General features: G+C 32.6%; 2 protein-coding genes across 4 annotated transcripts; one reads left to right on the top strand and one right to left on the bottom strand.

Annotated features, from left to right (window-relative positions):
* Positions 1 to 3,421: 3,421 nt before the first annotated feature.
* Positions 3,422 to 5,418, top strand: LOC105771405 (uncharacterized). 3 transcript variants are annotated; one of them, XM_052631570.1, is made up of 7 exons: positions 3,422 to 3,515; positions 3,610 to 3,743; positions 3,833 to 3,971; positions 4,154 to 4,341; positions 4,496 to 4,772; positions 4,850 to 5,046; positions 5,116 to 5,418. In XM_052631570.1, the coding sequence occupies exons 2-7, from the start codon at positions 3,653 to 3,655 to the stop codon at positions 5,295 to 5,297; spliced, it is 1,074 nt and encodes a 357-aa protein (XP_052487530.1). In that variant the 5' UTR covers positions 3,422 to 3,515; positions 3,610 to 3,652; the 3' UTR covers positions 5,298 to 5,418. The 3 variants fall into 3 exon arrangements, with proteins under 3 accessions (XP_052487530.1, XP_012448315.1, XP_052487531.1); XM_012592861.2 differs by lacking the exon at positions 3,422 to 3,515 and having other exon boundaries at positions 3,522 to 3,743; XM_052631571.1 differs by lacking the exon at positions 3,422 to 3,515 and having other exon boundaries at positions 3,522 to 3,743; positions 5,099 to 5,251.
* Positions 5,419 to 5,477: 59 nt separating this feature from the next.
* On the bottom strand, positions 5,478 to 13,976 carry LOC105771404 (aconitate hydratase, cytoplasmic). The gene is made up of 20 exons (XM_012592860.2): positions 13,571 to 13,976; positions 13,063 to 13,167; positions 12,771 to 12,931; positions 12,554 to 12,646; positions 11,928 to 12,113; positions 11,553 to 11,714; positions 10,890 to 11,034; positions 10,649 to 10,791; positions 10,504 to 10,560; positions 10,281 to 10,360; positions 10,090 to 10,165; positions 9,258 to 9,443; positions 8,985 to 9,052; positions 8,751 to 8,869; positions 8,456 to 8,577; positions 8,029 to 8,127; positions 7,457 to 7,936; positions 7,128 to 7,226; positions 6,523 to 6,765; positions 5,478 to 5,858 (listed from the first exon to the last, which is right to left on the bottom strand). The coding sequence occupies exons 1-20, from the start codon at positions 13,848 to 13,850 to the stop codon at positions 5,790 to 5,792; spliced, it is 2,973 nt and encodes a 990-aa protein (XP_012448314.1). The 5' UTR covers positions 13,851 to 13,976; the 3' UTR covers positions 5,478 to 5,789.
* Positions 13,977 to 16,092: the final 2,116 nt, after the last annotated feature.

Below are 16,092 nucleotides of genomic sequence, written 5' to 3'. Positions count from 1 at the left end.
ACTTAGTAAGCTCGTATAATGTAAACTTAAAGTTACCAAATATGGATTTATTAAACCATTCATGCATAGATTTATTCATCAGATCATGAGCATATATTTCTTTCCTATTCAACACAAACCTCATAAGGTTAGCAAGTACAACAATGAAACATATAATCTCAACTTATCATGGAACATGTAATAGTAAACATGACAAATATACATTTCATTCATCACATCTCCAATAAGCATCACTCTTTCATTTCAAAGCATTCATGCCAACACTTTCCATTTCATCTATCAAGATCATATAACATTTCATATAAACATATTCATTCGTTTAAGCCTTTATTACCCGTTGAACCAAATAAAACAACATCAGATACTTGGGAAAATGCTCACACAAGCCATGACTATAACCGTATGTGCTCACACAAGTTGTGAAATGTGTCTACTCACACGAGCTGTGGGTTGAGATGTTAGGCTACACGATGTTGCTCACATGAGCTATGGAGAATTCACAACAAATGCAGGACCTCAACCAGCCAAAACTGTAAATAATCCCTAATGACATGTCATTTGTATCCTAAGCATTCGTGGGGTTCATACGGGTCACTTTTCATTTCCAAACTATTTAACTTTATACATATTATACTTTCTCAACTCACATCTATATAGTTCTTATTGTTCAAATCCATCCATCAATTTAGCCTTTAATGCAATTTGATCCAAATTACCAATTATCACATAACATTCATTTTAAAACTATACATAAGATAGATGTTTATTAACATTTCATCCAAAACAACAACTTAATAAATTTAATTATTATACGAACTTACCTAAACAAAAACGGCTACGAACACGATGCCGACGACTATTCCGCTAACTTCGCTTTCCCACAAATCATGCATGAAGGACAAGGCTTGGTCGAATGCTCTTTATGCTACAATGGTGATTTTCGGTCAAAACAATGAAAGGAAGAAGATGATAGCATTTTGCCTATTTGATTATGTAATAATTTAATTAATTACCAATTTGCCCTTAATAATTAACTTAACAATTAACAAAACAATGTCCATAATTGTCCACTATCTATATATATGGTATATTTACCATCTAAGTCCATTAATTCACATTTCCATATCCATTTAACGCCTTTAGCTAATAGAAACTAACTTTTGTAGCTTTTACGATTTAGTCCTTTTACTTAATTAACTATCTAAACGTTAAAATTTTCTAGTCAAATTTTCATACGACCTTATAATAATACTACAAATAATAAATAATAAAATACTGACTCACTTGTTGAAATTGTGGTCCCAAATCACTGCTTCCAACACTACTTAAAATGGATTGTTACACTCACTAACATTACTTAAATCATATTCAAACTCTTTCTTTTTTAATTTATTTTATAAATAATAATTTTTATACATCTAGCATTCTTCCTCATCAAATTTTTATTTTATTAGCATTCATATTAGTCATCGTTAAATTTGTCAAGCGTTGACACTATTTTACCCACAACCATCTGCATCAATAATCTTTATTCCGAACTTTAAGAGTAATTTACCTTTTAAAAAGGCCATAGAATAACTTTGAATAACAATAAAAATAAAAATAAGATTTTATATTTTATATTTTATTCTAGCTACTAATTGAATGAAAAATACTTAAATGTTGAATATTAATACATATATTTTATGGTGATAAGTTTTAGTTTTATATTATTGAAATATTAATAACATGGATACAAAGTGTAATTAAATTTAACAAATGTTTTTCTAATATTAAAATAAAATATTGCACTAACCTCAATATAATAATATGATAAATAATAAAATGTATTTTGACAATTCAAATTTTTTTCCAAAATGAACTTATATATTACGAGTTAATTGCACTATACATCTTCAAATTATAACCTTCATTTTATATCGGTCCCTAAATTTTAAAATATTTTAATTACATTCTCAAATTATTGAGGTTATATTAATAAGGTCCTTTCATCACTAAAATCATTAATTTAACCGTCAAATAATATGTCAAATATCATGGCATACTTTAAAATAAAAATTTAAAGAAAAATATATATTGTAAAAATCTTGGTTTTGAGGTTTTCGAAAATTGAAGTATCTAATTGATATAACATCGATAGTATGAGGACGTAATTAGACAGCTTTTAAAGTTTAAAGGCTAATTTAGAATGAGGTTCATAGTTTGAAGATATTTGGTACAATAAACTCATATATTATAGTAATCTATGCTATACTTAAAGTTCCTTGTTTAATTGGTACCACGAGTCTATAGGGTAACTAAAATAAAAAAATTACTAAAAAATCATTATTTTTACAAAATAAAATATATTATTATGAGATTTTTTTTATATATTTTTATATAAAATCAATAAAACTCGGAACTCAAAATACAAAGGCAAAAAGGTTACATTATTGCTAAAAATTCTTTAGCTTTCCTTTTTGTCACGTTGGTCAATTCAAGAAGTAGATATCACCCGGGATTAGCTTCTATGACCAATGTATGGAAATGAGCTTTTTCCTCATGATGTTCTGAATTGTTTAGTCATTCACACCAATGCTACCAAAATGCATGTTAGGTTAACACTATTATGATCTTTTAGATATTTAATATTATTATTTTAACCAAAATTTCATTTAATTTTTAAATAATTTTTCAATAAATGATTTTTTTATATATTTTCTCTATACATTACGAGTGCTATAATTTAATAGAATCTATTAAATTATATAGATAAATTATAGACGGAGAGTATTAATATATTGCTAATTTGCAAAAAAGAAGAAGAAATTATTGTTTTGATGATGTTTTTCTTTGTTTCTTTGTCATTTCAATATTATGTTGTTATTATTTAAATATTGTATAACTCTTATTTTACTGTTAAATTTACTACTATTTTAGAGACATTTGCTTGCTAAGTTACACATATCTTAGTGTTATTTAAGTATAAAATTTTTAATTTATTTTAAATTTGTTAGGAAACATTTATTTTAATATTTTTACTATTTTTGATGTATTATATTTTTAATTTTTATATAAAATAAAAAATTTAATACTGGATCGAGCTCCAGTTTAATATCTATAATCTAAGTCAGATTTGGATAAAAATTTAAGTCCATTTTTCAAATTGAGTCGAGCACAACTTTATTAAATGAACCTAAAATTTTATTAGGACTCATGTACAGTTGTAATCATCACAATAGATAATGTGAATTTGATAAATATTTGTAAATTTGGATAACTTTCTGTAAGAGATTCGAAAATTAATACTCAAAACATCTATAATTTAAATTGGTTTTAATTTTGGAAATGAGGTATTGAGATTCACAATCCGCTTTTGCAGATAATGGTTTGGTTGGCTATTTTAATTTTTATTTGGAATATTAAAAATTAATGGAGAAAATGAAAAGAAATATTTTTATTGACAGAAGCAATAAACACATGGCTGATGCATTTCCTCTGAAATGGAGAAAAGGATAATCTATATCTTCAAGTTTGTAAGAACTTTTCCAGACCAAGATTTAAGAATATACTTTTCATTATTTATGAATTAACTTTCTCTTTTTCTTTTCAATGACTTTGAAATCGTAGATGGGATATTAAAACCAATGTTCAAATAACCTTCTTTTTTTTAATGGCTACTACTATCTCGAACCAAACACCCAAATCCAATCCTGCAACAGCAAATGAGCCGGCCAAGGTGGCGGCGCCTGAGGAAACGAAAGGTAACCCAATATATGATTTTATTGAATTACAAAACCGGATACGTAATTTATGGATGAATAATCAATAATGTGCAAGTTTTGTATATCAGATGATGAAATAGCAGTGACGTGGAGAGAAGAAGAACCCGCACATTACATATTACAAATCCAATCGCTTCCGTTTCTTTTGGAAAACCTTTCAGAACCTCATGTCGCATTTGAAGCATTTGAAGCTTGTGGCTACAAATGGTGAGTCCCTTCAATCAAGTTTTACTCTGAAAGATTCAACTCATTTTGAGAATAGTTTAGACTCGATTTACGGGTTTTTCAAATCAAGTGTTAAACTCATTTGATTGTTTTATTTACACTTTAAAAGGATTCATACTTGGTGTTTTCCAGATAATAAATCAGAGTTGATTATTTTTTTGCAGGAGTTTGATATTGTACCGGGTATCCGAAAATGGAGATGTCTACCGGGAATCCGAAAATGGAGATGTCTACCTCTCTCCTTACTTACGAATTATGGACATTCAACATCTTGGCCATAATGGGAAGATTGATGCTCTTATAAATTTTTTTGTATATCATCAAGAAATGAATCGATACATCACCATTCAAGGTAATATGGTTAAGTCTGTTCATGAGTAGGAACAGATCTAATGGGTCGAGTGATTCATATATATAAATATTGATTATAAAATATTTTAAATTTGGACCGTAGTGTCATACTGATTCCCAAGTCTGTTTTGGTTTCCAAATTAAAATGAATATAGATGGGAAAGTGAAACGATTCAGTGCAAATAAGCAAGAAAGTGGATTTTCTCGACTAATGCTTCCCCCTAAATTCATCGATCGGCTGAATCTCAAAGAAAACACCTGCAAATTTGGAGTTGAGGTTTTTGTTGTAAACCCAGAAAAGGAAAAAGGGGAATGTTGTTGTTCCATCCTAGACCTCCACCTTGAAGAAAACCCTGTTACTTGGCTCATCGGCAACTTCTCCAACTTATCTGGACTCAAATGCTTCGAGTTTATGATGGCGAATTCTAAATGGTACGTTTACCACCTTTTTTTTTTTTTTTTTTTGGAATCAGAAAGGTGTTGAATAAATATTATGATTATTTGTTTAGGGAATTACAACTTTATCTCAGAGGTGTTCCGGAGGTGAAGAGCAAATATTTATCCATTTACCTTAACCTAAAACACTCGAAAGAGGTTGAAAGTGGAAACAAATTGCATGTGCAATTGAAGCTGCGAATTAAGTCAAACAGTCCAAGCAATCCCAGAGGAGGTGAATCTAAATACGATCCAACAAAACCCAGAACAGGTGATCACTGAATACTAGTTGCAAGGCTTGATTTACATACTATTAAACAAAGTGTAAATTGTGATGTAGGTAATGCATGGTTTAGCAGTTCTCAGAGGTGTTGGGGGTTCCCGTACTTTATGAAGTTGGCAGATCTAAAACAGACGCCTGGCCTTATTGATAATGACCATTTGACTGTTGAAGCCGAATTTAGTTCCATTTTCGTTATCCAAGACCTTGCCCCTGAACCACACGCCGCCAATTCAGACTAACTTGTTCCATCTAAACATCATCATAAAATTACTCACTGTATTTATTTCTTAATTTGCAGATTGTGGTCTTGAATAGAACTAAAAAATAATATTTAAATTACATAAACACATTTCGTTTGCATTGTGAATTTAACAATAGTAAAATAGTGGACCTAGATGTAATTTATGTATTCAACAGAATTTGAAAACGCAAAATTGCAATCATAATTTAATATTGTGGTTGTGATCTCCGAGTAAATGACATTGAATAATTACACAGTTGTGAAAGAGCTAAACATGCAATAAACCCCACCAAGGCCGATTAAAATAATTTACTAAATTTCTCGAAAAAGGTTGTTCGTCCATCAACGGACAATGCCTATCGGTAAAAAAACTAATACAAAGCCCCATTAATGGGAGGGTATCGATCAGTGATTGATAGCATTTATTTGCGTCACACATTTTACAATTGTCGGGAATCTAGAAATGGTTGGAGGCTCCGGGCCAATGCATTTATTGCTTAATCAAGTTTCTAATAACATATGGAAGTATGCCGCCATTGTTGAAGTAGGCCAATTCAACCTGCAATTTTAAACACCCGTCAGTTCTGCTTTTATTCACCTCATCTTCAATAACTTCAAATAGGCAGCTTTTAGAAGTTTAAAATATGCTTATGTCAAATATGTATTCATATCCAACACTCGCACCTCCAAATAACATAAAGGACTAGATTCTGTGTGAACATAAACCTAAGGTATAACTTCAAATTATTCTCGTGAAGGACCCATACAAAAACATAGAAAACTTACAATGTATCTATGCCAAACATATATTTGAAACGCAAACCCGAATCCAAATATCGTAAATTGACACTTTCAAACCGAGTCAATTTAGATATTTGCAAATAACCATGTCAAGGACTAAGGAGTAGCATATTTAGACCTATATTGTTTTGACTCTTTATTTTTTTAACTATTCATGTTTGACATTTTTAGACATGTTATAAAAATATGACCCTCCAAATATATATGAAAACCTAGGAAATCTGAATTACCCGTGTTAGAACCAGTCGAATCTGACACTTATATCTGAGTCCAAAAAGTCAATAATGTAGATTCAAACAAGGGGAGCATTTTTCATAAATAAAACTGTTAGTGCAGGGATAGTCACGTGATAGCAGATGATAAAACACAATGTATACTGCACTATTTCCGCACAAAAAGAAATATTTGAAACAATTCTGTACCTCAGTGTCGAAGCGGACAGTGCAGGTGAAAGACTTCCCATTATCCGTCGTGACAGTCACATCTTGACCGGGTCTTATATCGGTTATTTTGCTTGGGAGATCTATGGTATAACGCTCATGACCGGTTAAACCTAGTGTGTCGGCGTCCTCCCCAGACTTAAAACAAAGTGGAATGATGCCCATTCCTACCAAATTACTTCGATGGATTCTCTCAAAACTTTTGGCAATTACTGCTTTTACTCCCTGTCATGCAACAAAGTTACTCAGGTGAACAAAACAGCAAGCATGCAAGCTACTCCAGTTGGACTCACCAAAAAGAAAAAAGAACTAAACTGTCTCTTTCATTGTTGAGTCAAGCTTGAGCAGCTTGGGCTATGGAGCTCAATTTTTTACTGGATATATAAGTTGAACTAAACTGAATTCGTTCTGTTCTTTTTAGTCTTGAAGCAAGCTCAATTGAGTTTTAACCAAGCTTCAAGACTCAAATTCTGAATGGAGCTCAAGCGTGTTAAAGTTTTAGTTCGACCTGGCTTAATTACACCTGTACACAAAGCACATAAAAAGACCAATACGAATTTCTTCACAGCGGCCAAATCAAGACTTACCAATAGCATTGGACCTTTCGCAGCCCAATCTCGGGAGCTACCACTTCCATATTCAGCTCCAGCCAAAACAATGGTGTCATATCCTGCATCCTTGTACCTCTGAAATTACAGATTGATTGTTCAGCTAACTATGCGTATAATTTGACAGCATATATAATCTCATATTGCATTTAAAACAAATCAAAACCAATGATTTGATTGTAGAATTTACATTTATTGGAAACAACAAATCTATAACGAAAGTAGTACTAAATCAAGATTTGTTGTGTAATAAGGTAACAAATTGGTTTTATATGAAGTGTGATAGACTTCAACATTGAAGAACTCACCATTGCTGCATCAAATACATAGAGTTTCTCTCCTGTAGGGACATGTACCGTTTTTGGGCCAACTTCCCCATTCAACAGCTTGTTCACAAGGCGAATGTTAGCAAAAGTTCCACGTGCCATCACTTCATCGTTACCGCGACGACTTCCATAAGAGTTGAAGTCCTTGCGCTCCACCCCACGGTCAAGTAGGAATTTTGCAGCAGGACTGTCTTTATGGATGCTTCCTGCAGGAGAAATGTGATCTGTTGTGATACTGTCACCAAAGTTCAATAAGCAGTAAGCATCTTTCACGCCATGGGCTCCAGGAGGCTCCATGGTCATGTTCTTGAAGTATGGAGGCTCATGAATGTAGGTTGAGTTGGGGTCCCATGAGTACATAGTGGAAGAAGGCACTGATAGCTGATTCCACATGGGATTGCCCTTTGTAATAGCCTCGTAAGTACTTTTGAACATCTCTGGCAAGACACTGGATTGGACAGCCTAAAACAGCAGAAAAGTTCAAGCTTATAAGTTTCATGCTTAAACACGTGAAATTTGCAATTTTAAGCAAACTGCAAGTTTAGGGTGTCTACCTCTGCAATTTCTGCAGTAGAAGGCCAGATGTCCTTGAAATAGACACTCTTACCATCCTTCCCAGTTCCAATTGGCTCCTTGTCAAAGTCAATATCAACCTGAAAAGTCCCCATAGTTACTGATCATAAAAAATGATACTGCAAAAGCTACTAGTCCATCAAAAAAATGAAATGCACTGATCTAAGAGACTCAATTCTAAAACATATATTATTGAATAAATCTTATTGAAAAGCACCTGACATTTTTTTCCAAGGAAATTAAATCTAAATGCACAAGAATTAACTAATTTAGAAGATAACCACCATTGAACTCTCCAACATTCTGAGTTAACATCAGATTATATATGGGTTATATATATGATAACATTAATCTTGGTAAATATTTAACAAACATAAGCATAACCAGTAAATAATTAGGTATATGTACCGTGCCAGCAAGGGCATAAGCAACCACTAAAGGAGGTGAAGCAAGGTAGTTGGCTCTTGTTAAGGCATGAACACGACCCTCAAAATTCCGGTTCCCAGAAAGTACAGCGGACGCTACAATGTCTGTGTAGAATATTCAAAATATTTTAGATTAGCCAGTTAAAAACTGAACATTAAATTTGGCAAGGAATAAGATTGACATGTTAAAGTGTAACACAATATTTGAGTATTTACACGCATACATCATGCAAATTATGAATCCCAAAATCTTTTACAGTTAGAATTTTCAATGGTACCGTTTTCTGAAATAGCAGAGGCAACTGATTCATCCAATTCTCCTGAATTTCCAATACAAGTTGTGCAGCCATATCCAACAATATGGAAGCCCTGCTTATTCAAATATTCTTGCAACCCACTACATCATATAAACCAAAATTAGTGACATATTTCTTATGATTATATAGAAATATTTTATAAAAAGGATTTTCACTCCAAATCCATTTCAGATGCAAGTAGAAATTAAGGAATACCTCTGCAGTAAATATTTTGTAACAACTCCTGAACCTGGTGCAAGACTTGTCTTTATCCAAGGCTTGACCTGTAGAACAATTATACAAGAAAAATTCACTTATTCACATAAATATTAGTATTCATATAGTTCAAGGAAAGGAAAGGAAGTATGAATACATTGAAAAGGGGTTTTTAAGAAGAAAGTGAAGGTGCAGGATGAGAAGAAAAGATAGTAGGAGATATTGCAGAGAAGGAAAGAGCAGCAGAAACATAAAAATGGAAAAATGCCAAACCTGTAAACCAAGTTCACAAGCCTTTTTTGCAACAAGACCTGCCCCAAGCATGACACTAGGATTTGATGTATTGGTGCAGCTCGTAATAGCAGCAATCACAACACTGCCATGCCTAAGCTCTGCTGGCTGTCCGTGGAACGAAAATTTTGCCACTTTGTCCTGTGCCTCTTTTGGCACAGCAAAGCCCTACAACATATGGTAAGACATTCAGCAGAATGTTTAAAAGTTTCAAAAGAAAATAATTCTAATAAATTTACACCTTGAAGGGAAGAAGTTCTGATCAAACTTGGTCTATTTCATTTCCTACCTAATCATATTATTTTTATCCTTTAGTTTTCTACAGTGTGATTCTGTTACTTGAGTCACCCACTTCTTAGAAAAGCAGTACATGGATTAAGGTCTAGATGGTAAGAGGGGTAAAAGTCTAGAAACAGGGAAAAAGAAGAGAGAGAATTGTCCACATAATGATTCAAATGAACATGTCATAAGTGAAGAGGCTTTCTTTTTCCATGTTTCAGATTCATGATTGAATATTTAACACTATTACAAGTTAGGTGCCAGATTATGGTCATGATTTTTTTGAAAGTTATGCTACACACAGAGTATGTAATCAAAGGTATTTGGCTTTAAGGTTTGAGCCAGGTAAATATTACTTTATTGATCATCATACTTCAATATCAAATCGTTAGTGCTTTGTTTAACTAACCGAAGGAAAGTTAAAGAAACAAATTGTCAATTAATTCATGGTAAATAATTGTTTACGTAAAACAGACAATGTGCAGTAGTGAGGACATAGACAACAACAAAGATGTGGAGCACATTCAAGACTCACCTTGAAACCAGCTTTATTATTAAGACAAGAATTCCAATCGCTCTTCATTTCTCTCAAAGGAACCCGATCATGAGGTCTGGAAAGAATAGCAGCAGTTAACATCGAAATAGTACAACAAATCATATTTAATATTTAAGAAAGAAGCTAATTCCCTGACAAAACAAACAAGAAAAGTGGCAGAAAAGAAAAACCTCTTTGGTCCTGATATACAGGGTTCAACTTCAGCAAGGTTTAATTCTAGATATGATGAGTACACTCTTTCTTGTTGGGGCTGAACATATCAAGACCAGGTTGGGGAGCAAGCACAAGTAGAAAAGGAAAGAATTAGACTAATTATACTGAATACAAGTTAAACAACCGGAATCTGACAAGCATAAAGGACAAGTAAAATGAAAAAGGAAGAAAAGTTCTTGCCTCATTGTAGTCGACGAACATTTTATTTGCACGGAGATATGATTCTATCATTGCCACCTGAATTTGAGGACAAAGATGTCATCTAGTGCTTCAGTTTCAGTAATTGCAGATTATTGGCTGTTATAGGATGAAGTAGAAAACTCACAGTTTCATCACTTCGGCCGGTCAATTTCAGATACTGCAAAGTAACATGGTCTACAGGGAAGAATCCCATGGTTGCACCATACTCAGGAGACATATTAGCAATGGTAGCCCTGTCAGCCAATGAAAGTTCACTCATACCGTCCCCTATAAATTCATACAGAATAAAAAGGTTATAAAATATTTGATAGCCAGACATTAAGAAACTAAGAGTAACTTGCAACAACCCTATGAAAAGTAATTACCATAAAACTCAACGAATTTGCCAACAACACCGTGCTTCCTCAGTATTTGTGTGACAGTTAGAACCAAGTCTGTAGCTGTCACACCATTTCTTAATTTTCCAGATAACTTGAATCCAACAACACCAGGCAAAACCATGCTCATAGGCTTTCAATTTCAAAATCATTAATGTTAGGAAAAAAGGATAGAAGAGATGCATATTCAAGCAAGTGAACAAGAACACGAACAGTATGGTTTAAAAAAAAGAGTAAAAAAAGAAAAGTTGGATAGTATATAGTGTAACAGAATCACAAACAATTATTGTCAAAGTCAGTTGAAGTATCATCATCATCTTATTCTGTTATAACGTTTGACACAAAAACAAAAGAAGCCAAAAATGGTTGATAAAGATGAAAAATAATTAATGTGAGATACAGATCACATGCACACATCAAATTATGTGGCAACTGTAGTTAAAAGAGGCTTCACAAATCCTTCGTTGAAAGTTCAGGCTCATTTTTCACTTTTATTTTAGCATGTCATATAGAAACATGAACTGGCAATTATTAAATAGAAAAGAACTGTGTTGTACTCATCATTGAGGGGTTTAACTAGAAACTACTGAAATCATCGCCAAACAAACCACCAAAATTTGGGGAAAAATATAGTTCTATGGAAATACCTACCTGACCAAGCATGGCTGCCTCAGCTTCAATACCACCAACTCCCCAGCCAGCTACTCCAAGACCATCTATCATAGTTGTATGGGAATCAGTTCCAACCACACTATCAGGGTAAAGCATGCCGTTGGTGTTGAAAACTACTCGTCCAAGATATTCAAGATTAACCTAAAATTTTACAGTGTCAGCTCAATTTGCCACCATATTTACATGGATTAACTGTCTATGAAAAATTCAAATTAGTGAAAAATGTAAGCTTATTTGTTCATTACTTTTCATCAGTTAGTAAAAACTTTTCTGCACATAGATCATTAAGGATATGTCTACTATTATGTTAAAAAGTGTTGATTGCACTTTGCACTCTGTTTCCATATCACATACCTGATGCACAATACCAGAACCGGGAGGAACAACAAGCATATTATGGAAGGCAGTAGATCCCCATTTAAGGAAAGAAAACCTTTCCTTGTTCCTCTGAAACTCAAGTTCCATGTTTGCCTGCACTGCATTTTCTGATCTTGTTACATCAACTTGAACTGAATGATCAATGACAAGATCTACCGGAACCTGAGTATTTTCAGCAACACACCGTAAGGATAGAGTAAACAATAACTTTATTGCACAATAGTCAGGCATGTTGTAACAGGACCTGTGGCATTTGAAAGTTCATGTTTTTGAACTGATATCAAATAGAAAATTCTATATGACTTCCCATAAATCATCCACAGCAGCCAACAGGATCAAAAATTGAAAAGAAAGATATCTCACATTGAGAATACAAGACAAATGGTGGTTGAAGATGATTTTGCACTAACTATGACATTAATAAGGCATGGAGAAAATTTCTCAAGATCCACAACCTTAGTAAGGCAACAATATGAAAATATTGCAATCTTAAACTATGGCATCTAGAAACCGTCCATCCCTCCAAAAATAATAAATGTTTGAAGATACTCCAGAACTCTCATCACAGTAAATATTCATGTAATTGATATAAACAATCGCACCAAAGGATTAATCTTGTTTGTATCACTGCCAAGCTTGTGCATAGCATCACGCATACAAGCAAGGTCGACCACAGCAGGCACTCCAGTGAAATCCTAGCCAAACAAAAAAGGAAAGAAAGGAAAAAGAATGATTTAAGATAAACAAAGCATCAACTGTTTCTTTTGGTAAAGATGTGCATTTATGCACATACAGACATAAACTAGGTTTATCAAATACCTGCAAGAGCACACGAGCTGGCTTGAAGGGGATTTCTACTTGCTTTGGTGATGTATTTTGCCAATCAATAATTTTCTCAACATCCTCCTCCTTGACTTGGAAGTTGTCACAGTTACGAACCGCAGATTCAAGAAGGATTCTGATAGAGTAGGGCAGCTTATCTATTATATATAGAACAGAAACAAGGAATAGATATGATCAATCACACAATGAAACTGGAGACAGGCATGAAGTAATACATCAAATTCATCAAGTGAATAGATATAAATTTAATTTCCATGAGAAAATTTACCAATCCTTGGATCATTCAGGGCAGGCAAGCTATAGAACTTTCCAAACTCGCCACCACCTGGCTTTGGAAGACTGGTCAGGACTGCCTTAAAAGGATGTTCAGCAGCTGAAAATCATAAAAATAGTTGAACGATAAAATTTATCACCTGATAGTTTTTCAGTTTAGTTATCAACTTCAACGTACTTCACATGATTAAAATCTCGAGGGAAAAAAAACAGCTATATACATATATAGGTATACTCATAAACATAACAATCTTTATACTGATTTCATAATACAATTCATCCCTTTTATCCTGTAATTAGTAATGAAATATTAGTTAAATTGAATCCGATGAATAAAATTTTAAATCTGAGGCTTATCATTAATTGGACCCGATCAAGCAACCTAAGATTTTGACTAGAGTCTGAGACCTTAAACTAATCTAAACTACATCAGTAAATAAAATGTTGAATTTAAGATGGGATAAAAAAAATCCATCAAAATAAACAAAGCTATATAGCAGTACCCATAGTGGAAAACTTCCTCTCGAGCCGTTCGATGACAGGATTAACAGCTCTGATCTGAGCACGAAGGCTAAAAGGAGATCTCCAATCGAGTCGGTGGCTCCATCGCGGAACAGAGCAATGGAAGGAACGAACGGCGGCGGAGGCAAGAGATCGTTGGTGATTGAGAAGCGAAGGAGAGCTTGGACTGAGATTCCGAAACGAAGAATGAAAGAACCGAGTTCGAGAGTATAAAGACGCTGCTCTTAAGAGAGAGGAAGAAGCTGAAGATGAGACCGCCATCAAAGATCGCAGGATTTAACGTAAAAAAATGGCAGTAACCAGTTAGCAGAAGAAATTCATGTCCAAGTTCTGGCTCTTTTTTCTTTTTGAGAAAGGCGTGTGGAGAGTGAGCGCATCTGATTACCTAGCGCTTAAATTAGATATTTGTATCCGATGACTATTGCAGTTCTGTTAAAAGGAAAAGGGTAAACTATCAAAATAGTCACTTTTGTTTACCTTAGGTTACATTTTAGTCACTTTTGTTTGAAATGTTACGTTTTAGTCACTTACGTTATCGTGTTGTAACATTTTAGTCCCTGAGTCATTAATTGCCGACAATGGTGTAACGATAAGCTGATGTGGCACGTTAAATCATCATTTCAAACAAAAAATTTAGGTTAAATTCTACAATTGGTCCCTATATTTTTTTCATTTTCTACAATTTAAAAATTTTCTTTTATGTTCTTCTAACTTTTTTTTCCATTCTCTTATGCTTCTCCCTCTATTTTCCTCCCTTCTTCATTTCTTTTAACATAGTTTTTCTATGTTTTCCATTTGTAACTAGTCCACAAACTCGCCTCACTCCAAAAAATTAAATTGCTCAAAAAAATAAAACATAGAAAAACTACGTTGAAAGAAATGGAGAAGGGAGGAAAACAAAGGGAGAAGCATAAGAGAATGGAAAAGAAAGAAAGTTAAAAAAACATAAAAGAAAAAAATTAAATTGCTCCAAATGAAAAAATATGGGGACCGATTGTATAAACTAACCTAGAATTTTTGTTTGAAATGATGATTTAACGTGCCACAGAAACTAACAGCTCAGTGACTAAAATGTTACAACGTGATAACATAAGTGACTAAAACGTAACATTTCAAACATAAGTGACTAAAATGTAACATGAGCCAAACAAAAGTGACTATTTTAGTATTTTATCCAAAGGAAAATTGTTCCATTTATCACTATTATTTTTTAATTCACTACTTTGTTTTTATTTTAACCAATAATTTTATCACAAATATATTCATAAGAGTTTGATGTAAATAAACAGTAAAATTTGAGTTTAAAGTGACATAAATTGAGAATATTTTTATTTTTTAATTAAATTAATATTCAAATAACGAATCACACAATTCATAAAAAAAGTTTACCATATTTAATTTCATTTTTAAGAAAATTCAACCATTGGTTAATGCAATCATGAATGAGTTGTTAAATTATTTCTTTATAATTAATTATTATCATGAAACAAAAGCCATGTGATGTGGTCTGTGCAAAGTTGTATCGAATTGTTAGGAGCTTTTGAACTTTCGCAAAGGAGATGTCAAATCAACGGTTACGATTTGCCAGGAGATTGGATTCGTTATGGAAAAGAAATATCTGCTTTGCAAATTGGGGTATGACTTTTTCTTGTGGGGACAAGCACACGTTGACGTCAACTATTCCTTTACCTTTTCATTTAGTCACCCACCTAGTTACTATATTTTAATTACTAATCCGTTAATTATGGTGTATTGAAAAACTGAGGTAGCATCTTATATCATCTTTTTGGATGAAAATATTAGGCCAATTTGGTATAGCTAATACTTATAGTTTTCTTTTTGAATAATTTAGGCTTTGTTTTTCTAAAATATTTCCTCTTTTCATTTTCATTTTCATTTCTATTTTTAAAATTTTTAAAAGAAATAGAAACAAAAATAGATAACTATTTTTCTACATGAGAAAAAAAATAAAAATTTACATTTATATAGATTCAATATCATATTTAATATTTGAAAATTGTTAAAAGAAAAATGAAAATAACTTTTTATTATTTTCTAATTGTTTATATATTTTATTTTCATTTTTCAAAAATCATTTTTAAAATTTTCAACACTTTTCTTCAATGCTTTCCTTCTCTAATAAACCGAAAATAAATTTAGTTTATTTTTCCTGAGCCTTAATTTTTTTTCTTTTTAACTTTATTTTTCTTTTTCCTTTTTGTTTACTTCTCCCTTTCATAACTCTAGCTATTTCTCCATATTTCTTCTTCTTTTTCTTTTCTAGCTGCTCTTTTGGTTGTTGATTCATACTTCAAGGAATTTGGGGCATGGGTTTGTAATCTTTTCCATGGTTTTAAGTAATTTCAAATGGGTTTTGTTAATGTCAATTTTATTTACCAGGCACCAGCTACAACGTTATTTGCAACATGTAGAATAACTGGCAATAGACTAAAGCTTGCTTTATCTATAGGCATATATATTTTTTACCTAAACTACTTGGACA

Source organism: Gossypium raimondii, chromosome 5 (assembly GCF_025698545.1).
Source record: "Gossypium raimondii isolate GPD5lz chromosome 5, ASM2569854v1, whole genome shotgun sequence".
NCBI classification, from domain to species: Eukaryota; Viridiplantae; Streptophyta; class Magnoliopsida; order Malvales; family Malvaceae; genus Gossypium; species Gossypium raimondii.
The sequence above is the reverse complement of the archived record's forward strand: the minus strand, read 5'-3'. Positions and strand labels throughout refer to the sequence as shown.